At 49.5% G+C, this 22,923-nt stretch overlaps 10 protein-coding genes across 10 annotated transcripts; 4 read left to right on the forward strand and 6 right to left on the reverse strand.

Moving 5' to 3' along the window:
* Positions 1-516: 516 nt before the first annotated feature.
* N7518_000023 (cell differentiation and development protein Fsr1) lies at positions 517-3,140 on the reverse strand (the record flags this gene model as incomplete). The annotated part of the gene is made up of 4 exons (XM_057180951.1): positions 517-776; positions 834-2,642; positions 2,707-2,985; positions 3,041-3,140. The coding sequence occupies 4 exons, from the start codon at positions 3,138-3,140 to the stop codon at positions 517-519; spliced, it is 2,448 nt and encodes an 815-aa protein (XP_057046301.1).
* Positions 3,141-3,973: 833 nt separating this feature from the next.
* Positions 3,974-5,196, reverse strand: rad14 (DNA repair protein RAD14; the record flags this gene model as incomplete). The annotated part of the gene is made up of 3 exons (XM_057180952.1): positions 3,974-4,389; positions 4,448-5,036; positions 5,095-5,196. The coding sequence occupies 3 exons, from the start codon at positions 5,194-5,196 to the stop codon at positions 3,974-3,976; spliced, it is 1,107 nt and encodes a 368-aa protein (XP_057046302.1).
* Positions 5,197-5,407: 211 nt separating this feature from the next.
* N7518_000025 (uncharacterized protein) lies at positions 5,408-6,465 on the reverse strand (the record flags this gene model as incomplete). The annotated part of the gene is made up of 2 exons (XM_057180953.1): positions 5,408-5,847; positions 5,916-6,465. 2 exons carry the CDS (start codon positions 6,463-6,465, stop codon positions 5,408-5,410), a joined length of 990 nt encoding a protein of 329 aa, XP_057046303.1.
* A 672-nt stretch (positions 6,466-7,137) lies between these two features.
* On the forward strand, positions 7,138-7,602 carry N7518_000026 (PaaI family thioesterase; the record flags this gene model as incomplete). The annotated part of the gene is made up of 1 exon (XM_057180954.1): positions 7,138-7,602. The coding sequence occupies one exon, from the start codon at positions 7,138-7,140 to the stop codon at positions 7,600-7,602; it is 465 nt and encodes a 154-aa protein (XP_057046304.1).
* A 1,421-nt stretch (positions 7,603-9,023) lies between these two features.
* On the forward strand, positions 9,024-11,804 carry N7518_000027 (uncharacterized protein; the record flags this gene model as incomplete). Its single annotated transcript, XM_057180955.1, has 5 exons — positions 9,024-9,038; positions 9,092-9,611; positions 9,666-10,571; positions 10,625-11,023; positions 11,086-11,804. 5 exons carry the CDS (start codon positions 9,024-9,026, stop codon positions 11,802-11,804), a joined length of 2,559 nt encoding a protein of 852 aa, XP_057046305.1.
* Positions 11,805-11,976: 172 nt separating this feature from the next.
* N7518_000028 (putative extracellular endoglucanase) lies at positions 11,977-13,918 on the reverse strand (the record flags this gene model as incomplete). Its single annotated transcript, XM_057180956.1, has 6 exons — positions 11,977-12,138; positions 12,198-12,513; positions 12,540-13,001; positions 13,051-13,072; positions 13,143-13,493; positions 13,561-13,918. The coding sequence occupies 6 exons, from the start codon at positions 13,916-13,918 to the stop codon at positions 11,977-11,979; spliced, it is 1,671 nt and encodes a 556-aa protein (XP_057046306.1).
* Positions 13,919-14,577: 659 nt separating this feature from the next.
* N7518_000029 (MINDY family deubiquitinase) lies at positions 14,578-17,335 on the reverse strand (the record flags this gene model as incomplete). The annotated part of the gene is made up of 3 exons (XM_057180957.1): positions 14,578-15,714; positions 15,768-16,699; positions 16,762-17,335. 3 exons carry the CDS (start codon positions 17,333-17,335, stop codon positions 14,578-14,580), a joined length of 2,643 nt encoding a protein of 880 aa, XP_057046307.1.
* Positions 17,336-18,061: 726 nt separating this feature from the next.
* Positions 18,062-19,780, forward strand: trm6 (tRNA 1-methyladenosine methyltransferase subunit GCD10; the record flags this gene model as incomplete). The annotated part of the gene is made up of 2 exons (XM_057180958.1): positions 18,062-18,147; positions 18,208-19,780. The coding sequence occupies 2 exons, from the start codon at positions 18,062-18,064 to the stop codon at positions 19,778-19,780; spliced, it is 1,659 nt and encodes a 552-aa protein (XP_057046308.1).
* A 283-nt stretch (positions 19,781-20,063) lies between these two features.
* Positions 20,064-20,956, reverse strand: N7518_000031 (actin-related protein 2/3 complex subunit 3; the record flags this gene model as incomplete). Its single annotated transcript, XM_057180959.1, has 6 exons — positions 20,064-20,111; positions 20,169-20,247; positions 20,308-20,420; positions 20,488-20,759; positions 20,851-20,896; positions 20,951-20,956. 6 exons carry the CDS (start codon positions 20,954-20,956, stop codon positions 20,064-20,066), a joined length of 564 nt encoding a protein of 187 aa, XP_057046309.1.
* Positions 20,957-21,201: 245 nt separating this feature from the next.
* Positions 21,202-22,611, forward strand: N7518_000032 (replication factor C subunit 3; the record flags this gene model as incomplete). Its single annotated transcript, XM_057180960.1, has 5 exons — positions 21,202-21,329; positions 21,382-21,469; positions 21,528-21,702; positions 21,760-22,143; positions 22,205-22,611. The coding sequence occupies 5 exons, from the start codon at positions 21,202-21,204 to the stop codon at positions 22,609-22,611; spliced, it is 1,182 nt and encodes a 393-aa protein (XP_057046310.1).
* Positions 22,612-22,923: the final 312 nt, after the last annotated feature.

Consider the following 22,923-nt stretch of genomic DNA (forward strand, 5'->3'; position numbering starts at 1 on the left):
TCGGTTTCCGAGGCATAAATTACATAGGCACGTTCAAGCAGAACTGGGAAAAAAAGCCATCCACACCAAGCAACCGACACGTCAAGTATTGGGATAATTTCAAAGCCTATCAGGCACTCCTTCAAACCCAATCAAGACCCTATCACAAGAGCAAATGGAACAGTATCCGAACAAGGTGGGATCTAGCTCCCATAGAGAATAGAGCATGTACCGAAACAGTTGAAGGGAAGAAAACATCCACGCACGCCAGGGAATCTTTGTCGAACATGTTATCAGCGAAGTAAAAAGTACACATGTTGAAAAAAGAAAAGAGAAAAAAAGCAAAATCAAGTAGGAGAGTATGGGAGGCCACACAACGTCAGTAAACACCGTTGCAAATGCTCGAAATAACTGGACCGGCCAATCGCTCATCCAGTTCATGGGATCATACAGAAAACGACGAGCAAACGCGAAGAGATACACACACAGGTATAACGCAAGAAGAATCATACACGGGTTTTCATTCCGTCGTTTCAATCATCGAGAGCAGACCTTGACCAAGCCGTCTCCACCACCGCCAACGACCCAGCGGCCATCACGGCTCCATACTACAGAACAGACTCCTTCGCCACGCATCAGCCGGTAGCCTGTCAACTCTTGAGTACAGCTTCGCTTCTCGAGGTTCCAGAATCGCAAGCTTGCATCGTGACCAGCCGAAACGAGCTCACGTCCATCCGGAGATAATGACAGTGAGGCTATCGCAGCAGGGTGAGCAAGCATTGTGTATGTACATTGACCTGTATCGAATATTAGCGTATTGCGGGAAATATCAACGCACTTTGGATGCCACTTACCACTATTGGCATCAAAGAAGCGGATGTATCGGTCCTCGTAACCACTGATGATTACACCCTCTACGCTGCTTGATCCAGTAGCTCCGTGTACAACTTCTTCTTCTTCGGCCATCGCGCGGTTGGGATCGAGATTAACTGTTCCATCAAAGCCGACAGTCGTGGCGACGACTGAGTTCACCCCAGTAGCTGGCGTGCCATCGTATGTCTCGAGACTAGCCATACCCGCAATTTCTTCGCCGGTCCGCGTGTCGTAGACAATGATAGAGGCATTCGAGTAAGAGACGACAAAATTGACGCCTGCAAGAGACAAGGGGCTAATGCATGTGGGGGAAGGAGAATTAGGGCGGGTGATGCGATGAACAATAGTGTAATGGAAAGCTGGGGGTGCAGCAACACTGGGCTGAGGCAAAGTTGGGAAGTTGGAACCGGAGGGCATTGAATTTGAGTTCGACCGCTCCCTTCTGCCTTGACGGCGGTTTGCAGCCGAGGGTGCTGCGCCGATAGCCCAAATCAAGACGTAGCCATCTGCTGCGCCGGAGGCCAGAAGGATGCGATCCGATCCACCATATTGGCTACTTGAGTCGCCAAAAACAGAGCCCATGGTCCCGGGAAGGACACAGAGTCCCCAGACTGCATCTTTGTGCTCGTGGAAGGTGGCCTTGGGATCAATCCGCCCACGTTCCCATAAACGCACACTGGCATCTTGGCCACCTGAAAACACCAACCCATCACCCAAAACAGGGCCACCATTGAAGATGTTCTGGGACGGTGAGCAGGCGGCAAGAGAAGTCACAGCGCCTTCGTGCCCGCGATGAGTAAAGTCACTCGTAATGTCCGAGCTATGGCTAGAACCGGCTCCAGAGCCACCAGAAGTACCTGGGATGATCCATCGTTTGATCGTTCCATCGTCGCTGCAGGTGCAGATTTCGGGTTCGTCCGAGCTACCACCACCAGTGAAGATGACAGATCGAATCACATCTAAGTGGCCGCGCAGCACAAACCGGACTTCGAAGTTGGAATCTTGCTTTTGTTTGAACGTCGTACCCGCTTCCCGGGCATCAATTGCACCATCGCTCTTACGACTTGATTCCGTGCTCTTCGTTCGGTGAGGGAAAGACCCGTCCTTGGTCGACTCAGAGTACGTAAAGTTGGCATTTGGGAAAGCATCGGTATCCGGGCGATGAGGCGGGACGGTTTCGGTGGCCACGAGTTCTTGCTCCGCCGGTTCGTCAAAATTCCACCCATCCACATCCTCTGTTCTTTCCTCGGTCAAGTTTTCCAAATTCACATCCTCCTTGACGATCACTCGAGGGCCCTGGGTCTCGTGTGCCTGGTTTGGGCGATCGTGTACTATACCCTGTTCGTATACTTGGGTTCGACTTTCAATTGCTGTGCCGGGGGCTTGCTGCGGGTCCATTGACCGTCGATCCATGGCATCCCGAGGAAGATACTGGTTTTGAGCACGAGCCATGGCATTGTCGGAGTAGTGATTGGACATTGGTTGGTGGTTCTGTAAGGCCATTTCACGTGCCATAACGTGATTTGCCTTCTGACGTTGCTGCTGAAGATAAGCCTCTTCCAGGTTCTGTTGCGACAGCTGGGAATTGCCATAGAGCTGGCCTGACATATCGGAGTCGTTCAGGTCAGGTGGCGGGTGGGAGGCGGGTATAACATGGTACGCGATTTCGTGGGAAGCTTTGGACAGATATCCCCGGACTTTGTCTATGTCCTCGATTTGACCCTCATGCTGATTTTCGTTGTCGCGCTCTTCGTCATTATTGGGGTCCGTGCTCGGCTTGGGGCGATGCGCTGGTGAATAACTCAGTTAGTAAATCTCACCGAGCGTGCTAGCATACAATTGCGAGGCACATACCTTTCAGGAAGTTGACACTTTCACGTGCAGCATCTTTGGGATCCTTAGCGTCTTGATACTTTTCGTTGTTCGAAAGTTTCTTGACCTTCTCCCTCTCCCTCTTCAGGGCGGTCTCCATCATACGAACATGCTTCCCAAGGGCCTCATGCAAGCGCTTGCTTGTGCGCAGGTCACCTTCCAATCGACCAATGCGAGACTTCATCTCCGCCCGTTCGATCTCCCACGCATTGCGGTCACGCTCGTGTCGGTGCCATTCTGTCTGTAGGAAGCGCATTACACCTAGAGATGAATATTAGTCAATGGCATTCAAGAAATCGAGTCGGTTCATGCTCACCCTGTAATGTGTATTCCGTCCCTTGTGGGCCATTCGAACCATCCATGGCGCCGGGCATTCCTCCGATCCCAGCCATAGCTGATGGAGATTGCCAGGACATGAACAAACACAGGACGGGTCGAGTCTCGGAAGGGTCAAAGCACTGCAGGAGGTACCAATGGGAAAATCAGGCCGAGTGACGTGTGAGGTGCGAGCTTCGATTTCTCCTGACCCCGGTAAATCGTATCCGCAGTAAGCGAACCAAGTCCCTTGATGGCGACGGCAAGGAACCACGTTCCACGCCGAGTCAGCCTGTGGATGAGGCGTCCTAAGGAGGAAGATCCAAAGGAGAGGAGCAAGGTTGAGCAATGATAGGAAAGTTATGAGGATGAGAATGTGCCTTCACTGATCTTTTGTTATGGTGAAGATGGCCTCGGGGGGTGCTGACCGCCTTCTAGATGGAGAAGGTTGACCTGCACGTTACCTCCAGCCCTGGAGTAAGCAATTGGATGAATTGGGAGGGTCTTTGTATTAAAGGTGAATATAAAAGGAGTTTCTTATTTGATCGCCAATTCGACAAGTTCCGCAGGGATCATGACAGGCCAACTAGCGAGGTTGAGAGGATGATGAACGCCTTGATTTCCAGGCGCCAACTATATGACCCATTGTACAACGCGCAAGTATATACTCCACAGCATAGATGCACCGCAGATTCGAATGTTGCTATTGTTTAATGGGTATGAAAGATTGACCTAGGATCGCTGGTGTCGAGTTTGATTGCTAATTTGCTCTTGTCATCGCCGAATTGGAACTATATATTTTGGCTGCTCTGGTGTATACATGACATTTTATACTTCAACAACACAAGAATAATGGAAGTCACAAATAGGTTCAAGCGCTAAATTAAATCGTGGTCTCATACAATAATCAATCATGCTATGGTATTTTGGTCGTCTAAAACTCGAGCTCTTCCACCTCCATCCCACATTCTACACACGTCTTGACCCCAATTCCAGTTTCTGGATTCTCGATGGATCGGCCCCATTGATGAACATGCTTCCGTCCAGAACCGAGATCATCGCCAAACTCTCCGCCTGAAGCACCTTGTCGATTGCGCCGGTAGGCCTCCACACGTGTGCGTTTCTTCAGCTCCTGCAGCTTCGTTTTGAATTTGGCCTCCCGTCGCCGTTTCTTATCATTTTCTCGCCGTTCAAACTCGGCATCCAGCGCCTCCGTTGAGCCCCATTTCTTGTCGGAAAACGCATATTCTTCGACCTGGTATCGTAGATACAACATCATGCTGTTCCATGTAGATTTGTGTGGATTCGGACGCTCGAGGCGTGGAAGAAGCTCTTCGTCTCGGAGTTCAGCTGTGCGCGGGCTGATTAGCACATCTCTCTTTTCATAGGTGACCAATTAGGCACTCACGATCTGTCAAGAGATAGTCTTCTTTGGCTTCCGTCTTGGTCAACAAACTGTATTTCTCTGGGTGCTTCTCCTTGCAAGTATGGCAGATGCAGCATTTAAGTTCCTCTTCCCATTTCCAATCAATTTCGATACTGCCACATTCACGACATGTCTTCTGCTTGCTTTTATCATCTAGGACACTGAGACCTGGTTCAAAGGGTCCCTCCCGATTTCGCTTCAGTGACCGGAGTATCTGATCGCGTTCCCATTCCTTCTGCGTCATATGTGCTGGCTTTTGTTCTTTCCCATCCGGCACGTGTAGTTGTTTATTGAACGGGTCATCCTCCTGTGTCAAAAACCCACCCTTTGTGTCGGTCATCTTGCTAAAATCATAGTCGACGTAGCTTGTGAAATTTCGGGCTGGCTTAATCGAGTCTAGTGGGCGATTTGAAGAAGATGCATCGCGCATATTAGCAGGTTGGTTGGATGCCGCCATCGAGGTGAACGAGCGCTTGGTGCCTGTCACGGACTTGGAGTTATTTGGACCGGCTTGAGATAGTTCGGCTTCACGTTTCTCCCGAAGGGCTTTAGCTTTCATGCGACTGATTTCCTATCAGTAAGACTGATTAGTTCGGGCTGACCATGGCGCAAGCTTGGAGGGAACTTACCATCCTCCGTTGTTGTTCTGGAGTGATAGGAGCGCGGGGAAGCTGTCCTGCTTCCCAGCCCTTGGGCTGCGAAGGTGGTGTTGAGGGCCGTTCTGCTGACATTGTGAAATTATTCTCTCAACAGTCGGTTTTGGGGATATGGGCAGTTAGGCGGAGGGCGGAAGGGGGCCAGACACTGCTAGTCACGTGCTATTTGATTTCTAACTCGACGTCATTTCCCAGGTGGATCGAAGTAGACAGGAACACTGAAATCAATACGGAGTATTTTGCAGTTATCAGCTGAATTGGCAAGGAAATTGATTGAACCGAGAAGCTATGAGTCTGCAGCCGGATAGTCAAAGTCTTCTTCTCGATCCTGGCCATACAAAACCTCACACACGCCCCCTACTGGCACGTCCATGACGGCGTCAGTTCCCTCACTCCAAATTTCTCGCCAATTGACCTTGCGGTTTTGGGGGCCCATGATCTGATAGGAGGTAGCACCAGGCTTCATCTTGGTAGCACCACCGGGACGTCTCCGTGCCTTTCCGTCAATCACCGATACATTCGCGACCTCATCAACAATGTTCTCGATGCTGTGCATGGGCAAAGTAAGGTAGCCTGTATTATACGTGGCAAGCGCAGCATAAATGTAGATAAGTAACATCACCAACCATGCAGGGATCGCCAGCGACCACCAACGGTTGGGATAATAGTAGATGCCTAGCTGGTGGAGGAACGGTGATGGGAGATAAGACCATAGGAGATAAAACACTAAGTTGATCCGGTTAGTATGCAGGAGACTACGAGGAACTGCCCCGGCAAGTTTCTGTCAGACTTACAAAAGGCCAAAGACGAAGCTAGGTATAATACGAAGCCATAGTATTCATAGGTGGGGACCTTGGGGCTGGCGCGCGGAACGGTGGTTGCGCGACGAGCTGACTTGGCGACTGCCGCCTCGGTATCGTTGGGAGTCTCGACATCTGAACTGTCCGGAGTAGTTGGGCGTGATGTAGTAGTCGAGAAGGGCGGCCGAAGAAGAGAAGTGAGGGATGGTGAGGGCGGTAGAGGGGTGGGTGGACGATTGTAGAATGGAGGCGCAAATGCATTGGGGCCATAGAGAGAGCCGGAGGACTGGCGAAATGGGTGGTTTCGCTCAATATTAGAAGATTCATCGGAGTCTGTATCGGAGAACGATTGATCTAACGAGTAGTGCGACTGGAAATCTGCATCGTCATCCACCTCAATCTCCTCATAGCCGGGGGAGGTGATACTCTCGTCTTCATAACTCTCTTGCGGTTCTTCTGGGGATATATGGTCTTCAGCCAACAGAGGCGGGAAGGGCTGTTTGGCCTCTAAAGACGAATTGAACGTCCTTGTTGACTTCTCCATTTGCGAAATGACGACGAGTTGGTGTTGTTGGTATCTCCCCTTTTTCTGCAATCATCACCAGATTCACCGCCCTATGTCGGTCTTCCAGGGATGCCACACTCCACGATGGTATGTTGTAGGCTACACACCGCCAAGATTTATGACAGACGTTACTTGAAGAATGTGAATCATCAGAAAGATGAAGTCGATGCTTGATCCCGGAGAAGGCACGACGAGACCTCCAATACTACCTAAACATTTGCAGCTAGGTGCCATACTTCCTCCATATAACGTAGCTTGACATCAACGCCATGCGTTAGAGCCTGGATCTCTTCGGATTCTTTTGTCAATATCTTATCTTCGTCGATGCACTCGTCAGTATTCCCACTTTCACGTGTAGTTTGGGCGTGCAAGATCTCTAGTTCGTCATAAAGCTCGGTTCAAGCCAGCACCGAGACTAGGGTGCCAATATTGGTCTCGGATAGTTTATCAATGTATCCAGGGCAGACTTCAGTGACAAGAACTCTTCCTATTTCCAGAAGAATATGGTCGGTATGTTCCGTGCAAAGGCGGCCCATTCCGCTCTCGGCCCCTCCGACTCTGACTTCAGACTTCAAAAGTCTACACATTCGTCAGCCCTGTGTTCTTGGCCATATCCTCATCCTCCCAACTTGATTTCCGTACTCACACACGATGAATGGCACCGAATTAGAGCATGTGCGCGGGATTTGGGAGCGGACCAAAAATGACAGTCCTATCTACCGTCTTCTTCTACCCGATGTCGATATCATCAGTGCCATCCGCGGCCAGGTGCAGGCTCGACTTAAACTCACAGCGGAACATGTCAATTCCAGGGGCACCATTCACGGGGCTGTCTCTGCGACCATCATCGATTGGGCCGGGGGCATGGCGATAGCCACACATGGATATGAGAGAACAGGCGCAAGCATTGATATCCACGTTTCATATTTGTCAACGGCTACCGTTGGAGATACTCTGGATATTTCTGCCGTTGCTGATCGGGTGGGGAAGTCAATGGCCTTCACGACCGTCAAAATATCTCGAGTCGTCGACGATGAAGTGGGCCCGTTGGTTTCGAAGGGTTCACACACAAAATTCCTGCCTGTCTCCAAGGAGAATCGTGAACCTAGGAGCTGAAGTTTTAGTTTGAGGATGTTGTACATAGACATATAATTGTTCCGATTCTTCAACATCTCTGCGCAATTTATCAGGAAGGTTCTATTTCCAGTATTTCGAATCATGCTCTCGTCCACGATGAGTTCCTGGCTAGTGATATATTACGCCTCGTCACTAACCAGGAAAGCGTCATATTGGCAACATCCCATGCGTCACCCATTTCCCCCATCGGAACTTGCGCATGATGCATCTCCATATATGTTCCCGCTTGACCATCCGGATATTTGGATATATATTTTGTGTCCAGGCTTAGATGGACCCCGAATGTAGTGTAACCTTTTCAAGGTTGGCTATAGATTTTAGATCAAGTAAGGGCTCTGAAAAAGGAAGACTGGAAAGGACTGAGAATGTTGAGTGATCCCTATGTGCATATGCCAAGACCTGCACGTTTCTCCTCTGTGTTGTACTACAGTCTGCAGTCGAGGTACATATACGAAGTACGGTCTAGGTACATTACCTTGATATAAGTGATACAAGTAATACGTATAATCGAAGCCTCTTTCGACTGTCTACCATCACCATCTATCTAGAAGCCATTTCTAGTGGGATTCATAGCCGATAATCTCGAACCACCCCACGTGAGTATACCGGTTTCTCTGCATGATGCATCTTTCGACACTTCACAGGGATCCAGACTCAACATTCCCCATGTGCTGTAATCCCATGCGTCCAGCCTCCACCGCCAGAAGGGCCCCTTGCATTGCTCAAGCCCATTGAGGGGAAAAAGAGGGGAGCCGAAAAGTCTCTCCAAGCGAAGTCTTGGGAGGGTAGAATGGTCCATATACTACGCTTCATAAGATCAATAGGTTTATTGGTCCACAACCTGCATGAACTCCAAATCTTCAAAGTTCTCATCTCATTCAGGGGTTTTTTTCTCGATCAGCGCGGATCGGCCGAATAGTTTTTGATTGGAAGACCCGCATCGGCTGGGATTTCGTTCCTCTCGTTACTTTTCCGTCTTTTGTTTTTTTTTTCTTCTGCACAAACGAAAGGTATGTAAATGCTAGATCTCTCACGAGTTTGATATTTCCTGGAATTCCATCTGACATATACATAGAGCATACTTCACATCTTCGCCAAGGCAAAAAAGACCCACACACTATCGGATCGACGACACCTCGGCTTTGGGATCAAATCTCCAGGGCTGACCTATCAGCTCTTACATGCACGAATTTCACGAATCTCACCCATTTGTCTATATCCATTGTGGATCGGTGTGGATGACAGGTCGCAAGCGGGGACCATGCAAAGAGCATTGCTTTTTCTCTTTGCTTCTTTTTGACGGGGAATTTACTTCAAACTCCATATAGCCCCCTCTTTCCTGTCATTATTTCCTTGGCTTGTACATCTCTTTGTTTCTCAACTCGGAGACGATACTCACCATGTCAAGTATAACGGTATACCTCCCATCTAAACCCCATATACTGAAATCCGTGCTAATGTGATCTAGGATAATGACACAAATATTGGATCGTCGCGAGGCAACGCGTCCACCACCTCCGGTGATATCGCCAGCAGTCTCACCGGCGAAGGGGGCTCATCGGGCTCGGCGCTGATGATGACTCTATTGCCTGCACTTGTATACGCTATGTTTTGGGTCAGCCTATTTCTGATCTTTCGTCGAACTCAGCGTCGCTGGTACGCTCCGAGATCCTACTTACCAGATATACACGAGCATCAACGGAGTCCCGAGTTGCCTTCTGGCTGGGTTAACTGGCTCGGGACATTTTTAAAAATTGAAGATAATCATGTGCTCCACCACTCATCGCTAGACGGTTATCTTTTCCTGCGATTTTTGCGCGTCTTGGCTGCGACATGTCTGACAGGCTGTGTGATTACATGGCCGATTCTCCTGCCTCTTCATGCTACTGGGGGCAACGGCAATACCGAGCTCGACATCCTGAGTTTCAGTAACGTCAAGAACCCCAGCAGATACTATGCCAATGTTATAGTGGCATGTGTTTACTTCAGTCAGTTGTCCGTATCTTCACTCGCAACACAGCTGGACTGACAAGTATATATAGCCTTCGTGTTTTATGTCGTGGTTAGAGAAAGTCTGTATTATGCAAACCTCCGCCAGGCCTACCTCAACTCGCCTGCCTACGCATCTCGAATGTCGTCCCGTACAGTCCTCTTCATGTCAGTTCCGGACGCTTACAAGAACCAAAATAAACTACGACAAGTATTTGGTGACTCTATCCGCCGAACCTGGATCACCTCCGACTGCTCAAAATTGAAGAAGATGGTTAGTGAACGAGATCGACTAGCCGAGAAGTTGGAAACCGCAGAGACCAAGCTCATTCGGCGAGCGAATAAAATCCGAACCCAAGCAATCAAAATAGGCGAATTGAATATTGACATGTGCCTGGACTGCGAGTCAAGCAACCCGGCATGGTCTCACAAGGTCAAACGTCCGATGCATCGACCGAAGTTTTTTGGTGAAAAGGTCGACTCTATTCACTGGTATCGGGCTCAGCTGGCAAAGAAAACCGAAGAAGTAGCAAACCTGCAAGCAAAACACCAAAATGGTGAAGCAAAACAGCTCAGTGCAATCTTTGTCGAATTCAACAGCCAGGCCGATGCACAAGTCGCGCTACAAACCCTGTCGCATCACCAGCCATTTCACATGACGCCTCGCTTTATTGGAATCTCACCTCGCGAAGTTGTATGGTCGGCACTGAATCTGAGCTGGTGGCAAAGAATCGTGAGGAGATTCGCAGTCCAGGGATTCCTGGCAGCGATGGTCATCTTTTGGTCATTTCCTGCGGCACTCGTCGGTGCAATTTCGAACATCACATACATCTGCAGGATCATTCCCTTCCTCAGCTTCATTCTTGACTTGCCTGATTTCATAAAAGGAGCAATTGAGGGTCTTCTGCCTGCCGCATCGCTAGCGGCGTTGATGTCACTAGTGCCAATCATTTGTCGTAGTACGCTCTCCAGATTCTGCTTGTTGCTTGAATTCCTGCTGACTTCTACCTAGTATGCGCTAGACGAGCCGGAGTCCCATCAAGGGCACGAGTTGAGCTGTTCACACAAAGCGCTCACTTTGTATTTCAAGTGGTACAAGTGTTCTTGGTCACGACCTTGACATCGGCTGCGTCGGCAGCTACCGCACAGATTGTCAAGGATCCTCTCTCGGTCAAGGATCTGCTGGCGCAGAACTTACCCAAGGCGACCAATTTCTACATTTCTTACTTCATGCTGCAAGGATTGAGCATGAGTTCCCTGGCCCTTGTTCAAATTGTCAGCGCCTTGGTGTTCAAATTTGTCACCACATTCTTTGCCTACTCCCCACGTCGTCTGTTTCAAGGATGGGTCGAACTTGCTAGCATCAGCTGGGGCAATGTCTTCCCCATCTTCACCAACATGGCTGTAATTGGTAAGTAATACCCTATACCAGGACTCATTCTTTAACGAAGATGAACTAACTCGACTTTTTAGCATTGACCTATTCATGCATCGCACCTCTGATTCTGGGATTTGCCTTCCTCGGGCTTTATCTTGTATACCAAGCCTACCGATACAATTTCCTCTTCGTATATGACATCCAAGTCGACACCAAGGGACTAGTCTACCCACGAGCCCTGCAACATTTATTAACAGGTCTCTACCTGGCTGAGATTTGCTTGATTGGACTCTGCGCAATTAAGGGCGCTATTGGCCCAGTCATAATCATGGCTCTATTCATGGTCGGCAACATCCTGGCACACATGTCGCTCAACGATGCACTCGCCCCACTGAATAGTTTCTTACCACGATCCCTTGACGCAGAAGAGGAAATGCTCCAAGAGAAAGAAGACGAAGTGGCAGCGATCAACGAAGAGCGCCGCCCACGCGCTATGGCCTTCTGGAAATGGTTCCATCCAAATGTATACAAAGATTACGCGGCATTGCGTCAAAAGATTCGCCGCAATGTTGAGGGGGTTTCCTACACACCCGAAGAGATGCGTACAGCATATTTCGAGCCATGTGTAGCATCGCCACCACCAACTCTGTGGATCCCACGCGATAAGTGGGGTTTCAGTAACCATGAGGTTCTGGAGACAGATCCAGCAATCAGCATCACGGATGAGGGCGCACACCTGAATGAGAAGAACAAGATCGTGTGGGACAAATATGACCCTCATCTTCCTTTACGGGAATTAAAAATCTTGTATTGATCTTGGCTATCTGCCATGGAATTTAATGACTTGATGACAGCGATGGTTTACCTTTTTTTGTACATAAATGCTGATATTCGATACCCAGGCTGCTAAGCAAAGCCTGATAATACTTATAATATAGTTGAACTATTTCTTCAGTACAACTATCATGATCGAGGTATAAATTCTATCAAACAGTCAAGGTAAAGTTGACAGCATTCACAGCACCATTATCCCGTGGGAAAAACTCGAAGGTGAACACGGTCGATTGGCCAGCAGAGATGACAGAGCCAATAGCAGATGAAGTGAGGATTACATTGGAGTCATCCCAGTTATACTGGTTGCTGTAGGTCTAGATCGATATATTAGTATTAGTAAATGGTACACAAAAAGAAATAGGGCTCGGCTTACAACTCTCGCTTGCTGGATAGGGCCCAGTGATACCGTCCAGTCATCGACCAGGTATGTTCCACTCTTGGTCAAGGCCTTTACTGCAGCGACGGTTGATAGTCCGCCCCGAGTGATTGGAATTGATAGGTCAGAGCCAGAGACAGACGAAGCCACCGCCGATGTGGACGACAGAGTTGGGGCTTTCCATTGAACAATTTGGACAACAGGGGACGAGTCGCCCCCGAGAATCTCAGAGTTAGAGTGGCAATAATACCCGGTGTTGTCGTAGATGAAAGATGCTTGGATAAGTACGAAGCTGTGAATATTGTATTTGCACCTGAAACAGAATAGTCTGTTCCCAACGACAATGTCGAGCCAGTGGAGTCACTGATTGACGAGAGGGTGTTACCGTTGAAGATAAATGGAAGAGTTTGTGCTGTCACAACTGTTCCATACTGATGGAAAATATAAGCTGATGATGACTGTGTGGTTGCAGAAGCGTCCTCGGTACTATCTGGTAAACTATTGGCAGTAGACTCGGTTGATTTTGTAATGATCGAGAGTGAGTTAGAGTCACGCCAGACTCCAACGGTTCGATCCAAGTGGTCCAATCCGTTATCCCACAGCACGCAGGAGATATCGAGACTGGCCGCAGTCTTGATCAAGAAGTCAACGTACTTCCATCGGGCAGCGGGTTCGGTGTTGGTGGGTGAAGCATCGTATTCACCCAAAAGGAGAGGTACATCAGGGAAAGCGTTGCGCAGCAGCTGGAAGTCAGACTGCACAGTAGTTTTGTCACTGTCAGAGCCCCAAATGGTCTTTCCCCTGTTTGGAATCAGTACATAATGAAAAAAAACCGGGTCTATACTCTTACCAAGCGCTGAATATAAAGTCGTCTAGAAGCCCACTCAGTCAGTTCAACCCACAACGCATTATACCTAGGGTATAAACTGATCTATGACTCACAGGGACTGTAGTAGTGGAACTGAATAGCATATGGATTCGAAAATCCAGAGGGTGCTACAAACCAGTCTGCAGTCTTGATGCTATCCTCACCACCTCCGACTAGAGTAACAATTCTTTGCGAGTTGAACCCACCAGAATCATTGATAGCCTGGAGGAAGATGTTGTTCAGTTTGTTGACCTCGGTACCGTTGACCGCAGTATTGCAAGGAGGCTCATTGATAGGCTCAAAGGCAACTAGGTTGGATTTGCAGGCCAACTTCGTTCCAATTTGATACCAGAGACTGTAGAATTTTTCTTCATTCATAGTTAGATTGGCTCCGGACTGGGTAACATCAGCCCAAACCCATGAATCTGTTTTGTGTCAGCAAAGGCCATTCTCCGATACAAGAGCATATATCATACCAAGATGCACATCAACGATGGCGGTAGAGTCCACGAGCCACAATCATATCAACCACATCAGAGACTCGCTGTAACCATGCTGGGTCAACAGTCCAATCAGGTGAGCCTCCGGTGAAATGATAAGCCCAGGTAACTGGCAGTCGGACACTCCTAAAGCCGGCATCCTTTACGGTATCAAATGTCGACCCCACAACTGGCATATTATTCCAAGATCCCTCATCGGGGACAGCATCAAGAGTATTTCCCAGATTCCAACCGGGATGCAGGTTAGACACAAACTCGGCAGCTGAGATTGTGCTAAATGTTCCAGTGCAAACAGTAGTGGCCTGGGCCATCCCAACGAGGGCTAGAGCACTAGAAAGAAGAATGTGCATCGCAAGAGCTACTGTTAGAGGAAATATACAGATCCTGGTGGCTCGCAAGGAAATCAGCACCGTGAAGGATAATTATAGGCCAATTTTATCATAGCAGCATTCTTTATACTACGTATGCCCTGATCCTAGTCAACGGGCCGGTAGACCGGGGTTGTATCCTTCAGGACATGAGAGCGTCCTAAAACGCCTTTGACTTAGGCTATAGGGCAATATGGTCGGCATATATCGCAATACATCGCTTATACACACTTTTAGTCTTTCCCGGGGGAAGATCAAGGGCTATCTGGATAATGACTCCTCCAATGAGAAACCTCTTCCTCATGTGAGTCCATTAATTTACTTAACCTCCGGGCATAGGTGTAGTCCGTGACAAGTCCGAACATACGCAGCTATCTCACATGTCACTTTGTTGAAATGTGCTTATTAGCCCCGCTCCTGTTAGAGGCACGGAGAAGGTCCGTGTTGGTTTCCATAACGCCGTGGAGAATGAGGACAATGAGGAGCAAGAAATTAATGTTTCATATGGAATCAAATCAATCAAAGACATGTTCTTTCTCTACAATAGTATATATCATTTGTAGGTATCATATTCATCCCATCCCGTGCATTGGCGTCAAGAAAGTATCAACGCCTCTTATCATTTCCAGATCTTACATTGGTCACATCACTATGCATTCTTTGTTCCGTTCTGTTTCTATATTGTGATCCCCTGCACGTACAGGCGGGCGTGGTCGGTGAGAAGACTGCGAGGTTCGATTCCGCGAATTCCGGTTACCAGGGTACTGATTTCCTGCGGCACCGCCATATGGCCTTATGTCAGGAGGCGAACAACGCGGCCCGCTAGCAGCAGCTTGTTCATATGGAGGAGGGGGTGCATTTGGGTCCTCAGGGTCGGGCCCATGTTGTGGCTGAGGACTAGGCCGAGAACCAATCGTATTGGCAATGCTCGAAGATCGATTGGGTACATTGCTCAAACGAGGCGAGGGTAATGGTCGATTAGGCACATTGCTCAAGCGAGGCGAAGGCAATGGCCGATTGGAAGAATTACTCGGTGCAGATGTGCGACGATCACGAGCCTGCTCATTCCTAGCATTTTCGCGTCGCTCTTCTTCTTGGAACTGAAGTGACAGCGCGTATGCATAGTCGGCATCACTCTGTTCTTGAGTCAGCTCAGGGGATTTCGATCCTTCGTTTGCCTCTGGAGAATGAGTGGCTGGCTCATTAGAGGCTTGGAGGACCGCGGGATCAGGGCCAGATGGGGCTGAAGGACCAGCGCCTACAGGTCGAAAATCGCCTGAGTAATATTCTGTGTTGAATCCTGTCACATCGACTAGAGATTCCCAAACCACCTCGGCATGGCCCGCATAGCCAGCATCGGTAACCAAAGTGTAGAGTTGGTGGGATTGCGGGTGTTTATACAATGTCGAGAAATGGTCGTTGCGGAAAAGAATGGAGACAGATCCGGGCGTAAGCTTAGTCGAGAGCTGTGTCAGGCCAAATGGGCTCAATTGTGTCGCATTCTCAATTTCCACAAATCGCTGGATGGTTTGGATATCCGCCATGATATTCTCTTCCGCAGGTTCAAGTGCCTCGCCCCGCGCCACCCGTTCCTCAAACTCGTGTTTGCGGAAGGGAAGCATTTGAATATCCTCGTAATACTGGGCAGTGCGTGACATCGCAGCATGGGTAGGACTGGACCATGAGGCTAGCCAGCCATGGATCAATGGTATACCGAACGTGCTATACAGTCCGAGGTCGCTGGTTTCGAGGAAAGTGCCAAATCCTTCAGTAGAATTCTAACATTAGGTTAGTATAAGTGATCTTTGACAGATACATCGCATGTACTCACCATTGTCAAACGTGGATTGACATTCATACCCGTGTGCAGCATTGTCAGGAATTGAGTGAGGGCCTCGATGTCTGGGAACTCCTCATCAGGGCCCAGGCATGTTGTCAGCTCTTCAAACATCGCCTCGATTAGCAAACCTAGAGAGATTTGCTCGCGAGTTGACAGAGCTCTAACGATTGGTGGGTGAGCGTTGGGGTTCGCTCGCAGCACTAATGCATTTATAAGGGCTAGCAGAGGACAAGGTCCGTTTTGATTTTGGACCAAAATCGGGGACTCCAGCAGTTGACCACTCTGATCGGTCCATCGGATGTGTCGAATAGTATATGTTTCTGATCTTTGCTCTTTTTGTCGTGCAGCTTCTGCGGGAGACAGTATAGGGCTTACTTGGGGTTGTTGTGGTTGTTGTATCACGGGAGCTGCGAGGTCTTGCTTTTCTGATAATGATCTTGCTCCGTTCGCGGCAGGTTCTGAGTACGCCGTAGATGCAGCAGGAGACCTTGTCTCGCCCACCGAATTCCCAGTGGCGCTCAATCCACCAAAATCAATTAGTTCATGAGAGGTAGCAGAGGTTCGATTAGAAAGAGCAACAGATGGAGTATTGATTCCAGCATCCGATCCAAGCCTCCCTGAATTGGATGGAGGCTTATATTGTTGGCCGGCATAGGTTTCCCAATCAGAAAGGCCAGACGGCTGCACCGCAACCGCTGGGGCATATGGATTAGACTGCTCTCCTTGTAGGTAGACACCTTGGGGAACCGGAACCTTGGCGGACTGTTGAGAGTCCCACGGTGAGTTATCATCGAGGTGGTGACCGCCTAATACAGGGCGTTGCTGGGAATTGGATTGAGGACGAGGAGCCTCGGTCCATGGGGATTCTTGTTCGGGCTCATCTAAAAGAGAGAGCCGCGCAGTCATCGGAATATACCCCTCGGCTACAAGTTGTTAGCAACAAATATCAATTTGAGGGAACTTTCAGAAGGAACTAATGCCATACATTGGCTCAATGCCTCACTGTTTGAAGTCGCATGTGAATCACGTCCCCACTCATTGCGATCCAAGAGATCTTGAGTATGCTCTGCCGGCCTAGGCTTCAAGAATGGGTTATTCGACTGCAGCTGTACCGGTAGCTCTCCAGTCGAAGCACGACCGCCGTCAGTCGTTGACCGCCACACATTCTCGGCCGCTCCTAGTTGTTGACCTGCCATCAATGTCGGGGGAACCCAGTGTCCGTTGGTATTTGCAGGTTCGTTGTATGCTCCCTCATACTGATTATACTGACCGGAGCGGCCGTCTTCCGGTCTTCCGTTATTGTCTGGCCATGAGCTCGGGGGTTGGCTGGTGGGAGACCCCACAGGCGACCGCTGTGCTTCCTCAAGTGGCATCAGGTCAAACGCAGGTGAAGTATTGAGGTCGGGAGAGTAGATGGGGTCCCCAGAAGGAAATCGGTTTAAACGAGTCGGGTGATGGAAGGAAGCAGAGTTGGGTGACTTGGATGAGCGTGCGTCCGATCGAACATTTGACTTGCTAATGTTCTCCAGACGCGGTGGGGGCTGTTTTCGCAGGCCCATGAAGACCTCCGTTGACCTTGTGGGAAGCGGAGAGGGAAGAGTTGAGTTCGCGTATAGTTCTAGGAATGGGAAGGCTAATAAAGCACTCAACGTCGATCGACACACACTCAGAACACACTCAGAAAGAGTCTGTAGTTCGATTTGAGAGTTGATTCAGGACGTAAGCTCAGAATAATAACAATAAGCCATTAGTATAGGAAAAACGCCTTGCGCTGGGACGGCAGGGGCTGAAGTGCCCGTCTACGCGGATACGCAAGTGATGGGCAACAGCCTAGCCTTTAGCGTGTGCTCGGAAATATCATGCCCTAAATGAAGAGAAAGCTATGTTGAACAAGGCAATGACGGAGGTGGATGATCTCAGAGGTCTCTCTCTCCTCGCAAGGCACCGGGATTCCGCAGATCCACCAGCGATCGCTGGTTGACTTTGGGGAAGCTACGCCAGTATGCGTATTTACCGTATTATTCACATGCAAGAGTGGCAACGGGTGGAGTGGCGGTGCTAGTACGGTACGGGCCAGTATGTTGGAAACTGATGACGAAATGGGTATGAAGCCAGTAAATTAAGGCATAAATTTCAGGCATAAATTTCAGGCATGAATGTCCCGGACTATCTATCCACCCGGCTAGAGTATTCTCGTCCTCTGATTGGCTGTCATTCTATCGGCCATAAAAGTCCCCAGAACAATTTTGTGGAAGAGCTCGAGGCACAGCTGTTCCATCGCCATCATGCATTCCTATATTCGCCCGGGCCAGTTTGTGGCTATCCGGCTCCAGTCGGATCAGTTAAGACTCATCCAGATTATCCCCGATACGTAAGTACTTTCTGCTCTATGCGGGGAAAGATTCCATCGCAAGAACTAACATTAGACCAGAGTCGTCAATTTGGGTCGATTTGGTAACTTTACCGCCAATCAGATTATTGGACGCCCATTCTATTTTACCTTTGAAATTCTCGATGCGTGCGACGATGCTGGCCACCAACTACGGGTCGTGTCAGCAACCGAGTTGCATGCGGAGACCCTCCTCGCGGACGGAGAGGGAGATGGGGAGGGGGACGACGTGGATACTGGCGAAAATGGGATACCGATGCGAACAAATCGTCAAATCAATGACGAAAACTCTTCCCAAAAATTGACTTTACAGGAAATTGAAGAATTGAAGCGAGAGGCCGGTGGCGCGGGGAAAGACATTGTCGCAAAGCTCTTGGAATCGCACAGCGCAATAGACCAGAAGACCGCATTCTCTCTTGCCAAATACACGCTACGGAAACGCAAGAAGTATCTGAAGCGGTTTACCGTCCTCCCACTGGACGTCGGCCTTCTCGCTAATTATCTGATCGAAGAACGGGATGCGCAAAAGGCAATGGAGCTACGGGACGAACACATCGGTCTCATCGGGTGCTGGGGTAATGTACATCACAGCGGAAACGTTGAGGTGGGTGAGGGGATGAAGCCGCATGGACGTTATGCTATCGTCGATGAGACTGGCGGACTTGTCGTTGCCGCGATGGCTGAGCGCATGGGAATTCTATATCCTCACGATGCCGACGAAGACCCAACCGAGGAGCAAGATCCTCCAGCCCACAATGCCGCAGAATCTCAACATACCGATGAACCCCCAAAGCCCCGGCGCATACGTCCCCAGCCAATGTCCGCTACTACCAACACCATTACCGTTATCCACCCATACTCACAACCGAACTTGTCACTCTTGAAATTCTTTGGCTATGACACCAATAACCCTGACGAATCCCACCCACTCCACACCCACCTCAAATCAATTTCCTGGATGCAGTTGGCTGACCCCAATTCCGATCCGCTCTACGCCAACGAACCACCCATCATACCTGCAGAGGAATTGGCGGAGCTTAAACAAAGCAAGCGTACTGCGTATTACCACAAGCGCAACCGATGGGGGCGAGTTAAAGCAGTGGTGGACGAGGGCCGAGCCGGTAACTTTGACGGTCTGATCGTCTCCACCTTGCTAGAGCCAGCAAGCGTCCTTAAGACGATGGTCCCGCTCCTTGCAGGGTCTGCCCCTGTTGTCGTGTATTCTCCGACAGTCGAGTCTCTGGTTGAATTGACAGACATGTACTCCACTGCTCGGAGGACCGCATTTATCAACAAAAAGCGAGAATTGGAGTCGCAGAGTCCCGAAGGAGAGGCCGTTGATTTGTCCTCACTCCATGAAGAATTTGTGGTTGATCCGACGATTCTTCTTCCACCTACCTTGCAAACGTCGCGTGTGCGCCCTTGGCAAGTCCTGCCCGGTCGGACCCATCCCCTCATGACTGGACGTGGTGGCGCAGAGGGATATCTCTTCCATGGCGTTCGCGTGTTCCCTACCACCCAGAATATCCAGGCTGCTGGCAATGTTCGTAAGAGACGAAAGGTGGAAACGACATCTACCCCGATCAGTGATCGAGATGTGGAGATGACGTCCTAGGTTTCACGAATGAACGCCCTCAAAATAGATCCAATAGCATTTTAATGTACAATTACAACAACTTACTTCTGATCTTTCGTGTGATCCGACTTGCTCTAGCTGCTACCCTTTCTTTGGACATCGAGTAAGGGCTAGTCTGAGGGCAATTTTGACTCCCAGATATGCAAGTAGACACACCCAAGCCTCTGGAAGGTACGCAAAGCGCTTGGTGTGATTTTGAATCAAGTATCAAATTCATTCATGCGCTGAATTTCATCAAACAATATACAGCAACGCTCGTCGTCTAGAGACTCTTCCCCATGAACTTTCTCTTCGTGAAACTCAGCCAGAACTAGAGTTGGTCAGTATTTGGTAGATATCGAGGAGTCTATTCTTTCCTTCCTCTTACCTTTGATGGCCCGACACCACCGGGGTATAATCTAGCGTGTAGGCGGATGGCGATCTCCTGTCGCACCTGCGAGATAAACCTGGAAGCAAGGACCGGTTAGCTGATATTGAGTTGCAATGTATAGCATCAAGGATCTCACTGGCGAAGCGTCTCGGCATCCTGGCGGTCACGCGGGGGCTCAAAGGCCTGGTTAAGGGGGAACGACACATCGCCGGGAATAGCAAAGCTGTCGAGGGCGGCGTTGGTCAGGGCCTAGGAATACGATTGTCAATGATCGTTCTGGTATATCAGGCTTTTGATATATAGTATCAAAATTTACCTTCTCCGCCTCACGGGCAGTCATAGTTGGCTTGACCTTTCCGAGGCAGTCGCTAATAAACAGAGTCCCGTAAATGAGCATGCGGTCTGCGGGGCCGTTGATCTCGAAGTTGCGGAACAAGACATTGGCACGGAAGAGCGATAGGATCTCATCGACGCAATCATATGATTCACTTTCGGGCGACACATCGAGGTCGTCGGTGTTAGGAAGCGGGGGCAATGTGTATGCGGGGCCGCGAGTACGGGTTCGGAGGGGAAGAATGGGGAAGTTTCCTAGTCAGGAGACATTCGATGGTCAATTTGGTCCTTGAAATGTCGATTTGTAGCTCGGGAACTCTGTGTAGACTTGATAGGAGTCTCCTACCTATCACGGGGACATCGCGGTCTTCCAGGAAGATGGAGTGGTATGCCTGCATTGAGGGTTAACAACAGGCTTTGGACAAATATGAAGGTAGGGAACATACAGGCATTTTGAAAGCGTCAAATAATTAAACTGTAGGAGGTTCGATCAAAGAGACCGCGGAGGGGACAAGTTGACCCGTTGGAGGTTAGGCAGAGGGATGTCATCTGTGGAGTTCCCAAGCTCCATGATTTTCCGCCCCGAGCCTCTTTACGCGCTCCACGCGTCAAACCATTTGGGCACTTTTCACGGTTTACCTGCTCTTGATAGACCTGTTGATATTGATTATTTATCTCTACCCAAGAGACATTCACTATGTCGGATTACGAGGATGAAATGGACGTGGATGCGCCTAAGGACGTGCAATTTAGCTCCGACAACGCCAGTGGAAAAAAGAGGAATGTCGCTGATCTGCCAGTCGAAGCTCAAGATAATTTGCCATGGTGAGTTTTAGGAATTGTTTCGATTGTGTTATATCACTAATACCCTTCCCAGGGTCGAGAAATACCGACCAAGCAGCCTGGATGATGTCTCTGGCCATCAAGACATCCTCGCGACTATCAATCGGTTCGTGGAGACAAATGTAACGAATGCCTATGATGCCGGATGTACGATAGCCTCTGATTAACATTCTCGTCCAGCGATTGCCTCATCTCCTCCTCTATGGACCACCAGGAACCGGAAAGACCTCTACCATCCTGGCCCTGGCGCGGCGAATCTACGGCACTAAGAACATGCGACAGATGGTTTTGGAGCTGAATGCAAGTGACGATCGTGGTATCGAAGTTGTCCGAGAACAAATCAAGACCTTTGCAAGTTCGTGCTTTAGGAGTCTCGAGTTATGAACTACAAGCTTACCGTGAATACGAACAGGCACCAAACAGATCTTCACCATGGCCCCCCAAGGCACTCCCGGCTCCCCTCTGGCAGGTTTTAAGCTTATCATTCTGGACGAAGCCGATGCGATGACGTCGACCGCACAAATGGCTCTCCGCCGTATTATGGAGCGCTACACGGCCAATACCCGATTCTGCGTCATTGCCAACTACACACATAAGCTGTCCCCGGCACTCCTGTCGCGGTGTACTCGATTCCGGTTCAGTCCATTGAAGGAAGCCGATATTCGGAGTTTGGTCGACAAAGTGATTGAGAACGAGGGTGTCAGGATACAGCCCGATGCGGTCGACAGTCTAGTGACCCTGAGCAAAGGTGATATGCGACGAGCCCTAAACGTGCTTCAGGCATGCTTTGCCAGCAGTAAGCTCATGTCCTTTCCCCTTGGCCACATCCACCCTAATTTACTAATGTTATCTTTTAGGTATCCCGCTGCCGATGAGAGACGCTCCGAAAGCCCCTCGTCCGGAGCCCGAGATTGTCACCAATGCGACAATTTATGACTGCATTGCCGCGCCGCACCCGTCCGATATCCAAGAAATCATGTCTACCATCCTCTCCACTAGCGATGTCACTTCCTGTCTGAACACCGTGCAAACCCTAAAGTCCACCAAGGGTCTGGCTTTGGCCGACATCCTTTCCGCGCTAGCAGATCAACTCCAGCAGCTCGAAGTTCCCGCCCAAACACGTATCACGTGGCTTGAAGGACTGGCCGAGATTGAATGGCGACTTGCAGGGGGTGGTTCTGAAGCTATTCAGACTGGAGGGCTCGTCGGTGTAGTTCGAAATGGATGTGAATTAATGGGTGCCAAGGGTGTCACGACGGCATAAGGACCAGCGATACGATCTGAACCTTCTCTGAATTTTATGTCATGATATAAATGTACAATCTGGGTACTGGATGGAGTCTGGAGATGGAGTCTGGAGCGCGAACAGGAACAAGAATATCCGAATATCCGAAAATTCGATCTGAGAATCATAGTTAATACCTAGTAAGCAGTCAACGGTTTTATTATCTGTTATAGGTCAATTTCTTCTCTATCTATGTATGGATACGCTATCATAGCTCCGCGGTACCGCGGAGATGCAATGTTTCCCAAGAATTAGCTAATGATTATTTGTTGACTCCCTTCAAACTCCGTA

Source organism: Penicillium psychrosexuale (genome assembly GCF_028828465.1).
Source record: "Penicillium psychrosexuale strain IBT 29551 chromosome Unknown utg000001l, whole genome shotgun sequence".
NCBI lineage: Eukaryota > Fungi > Ascomycota > Eurotiomycetes > Eurotiales > Aspergillaceae > Penicillium > Penicillium psychrosexuale.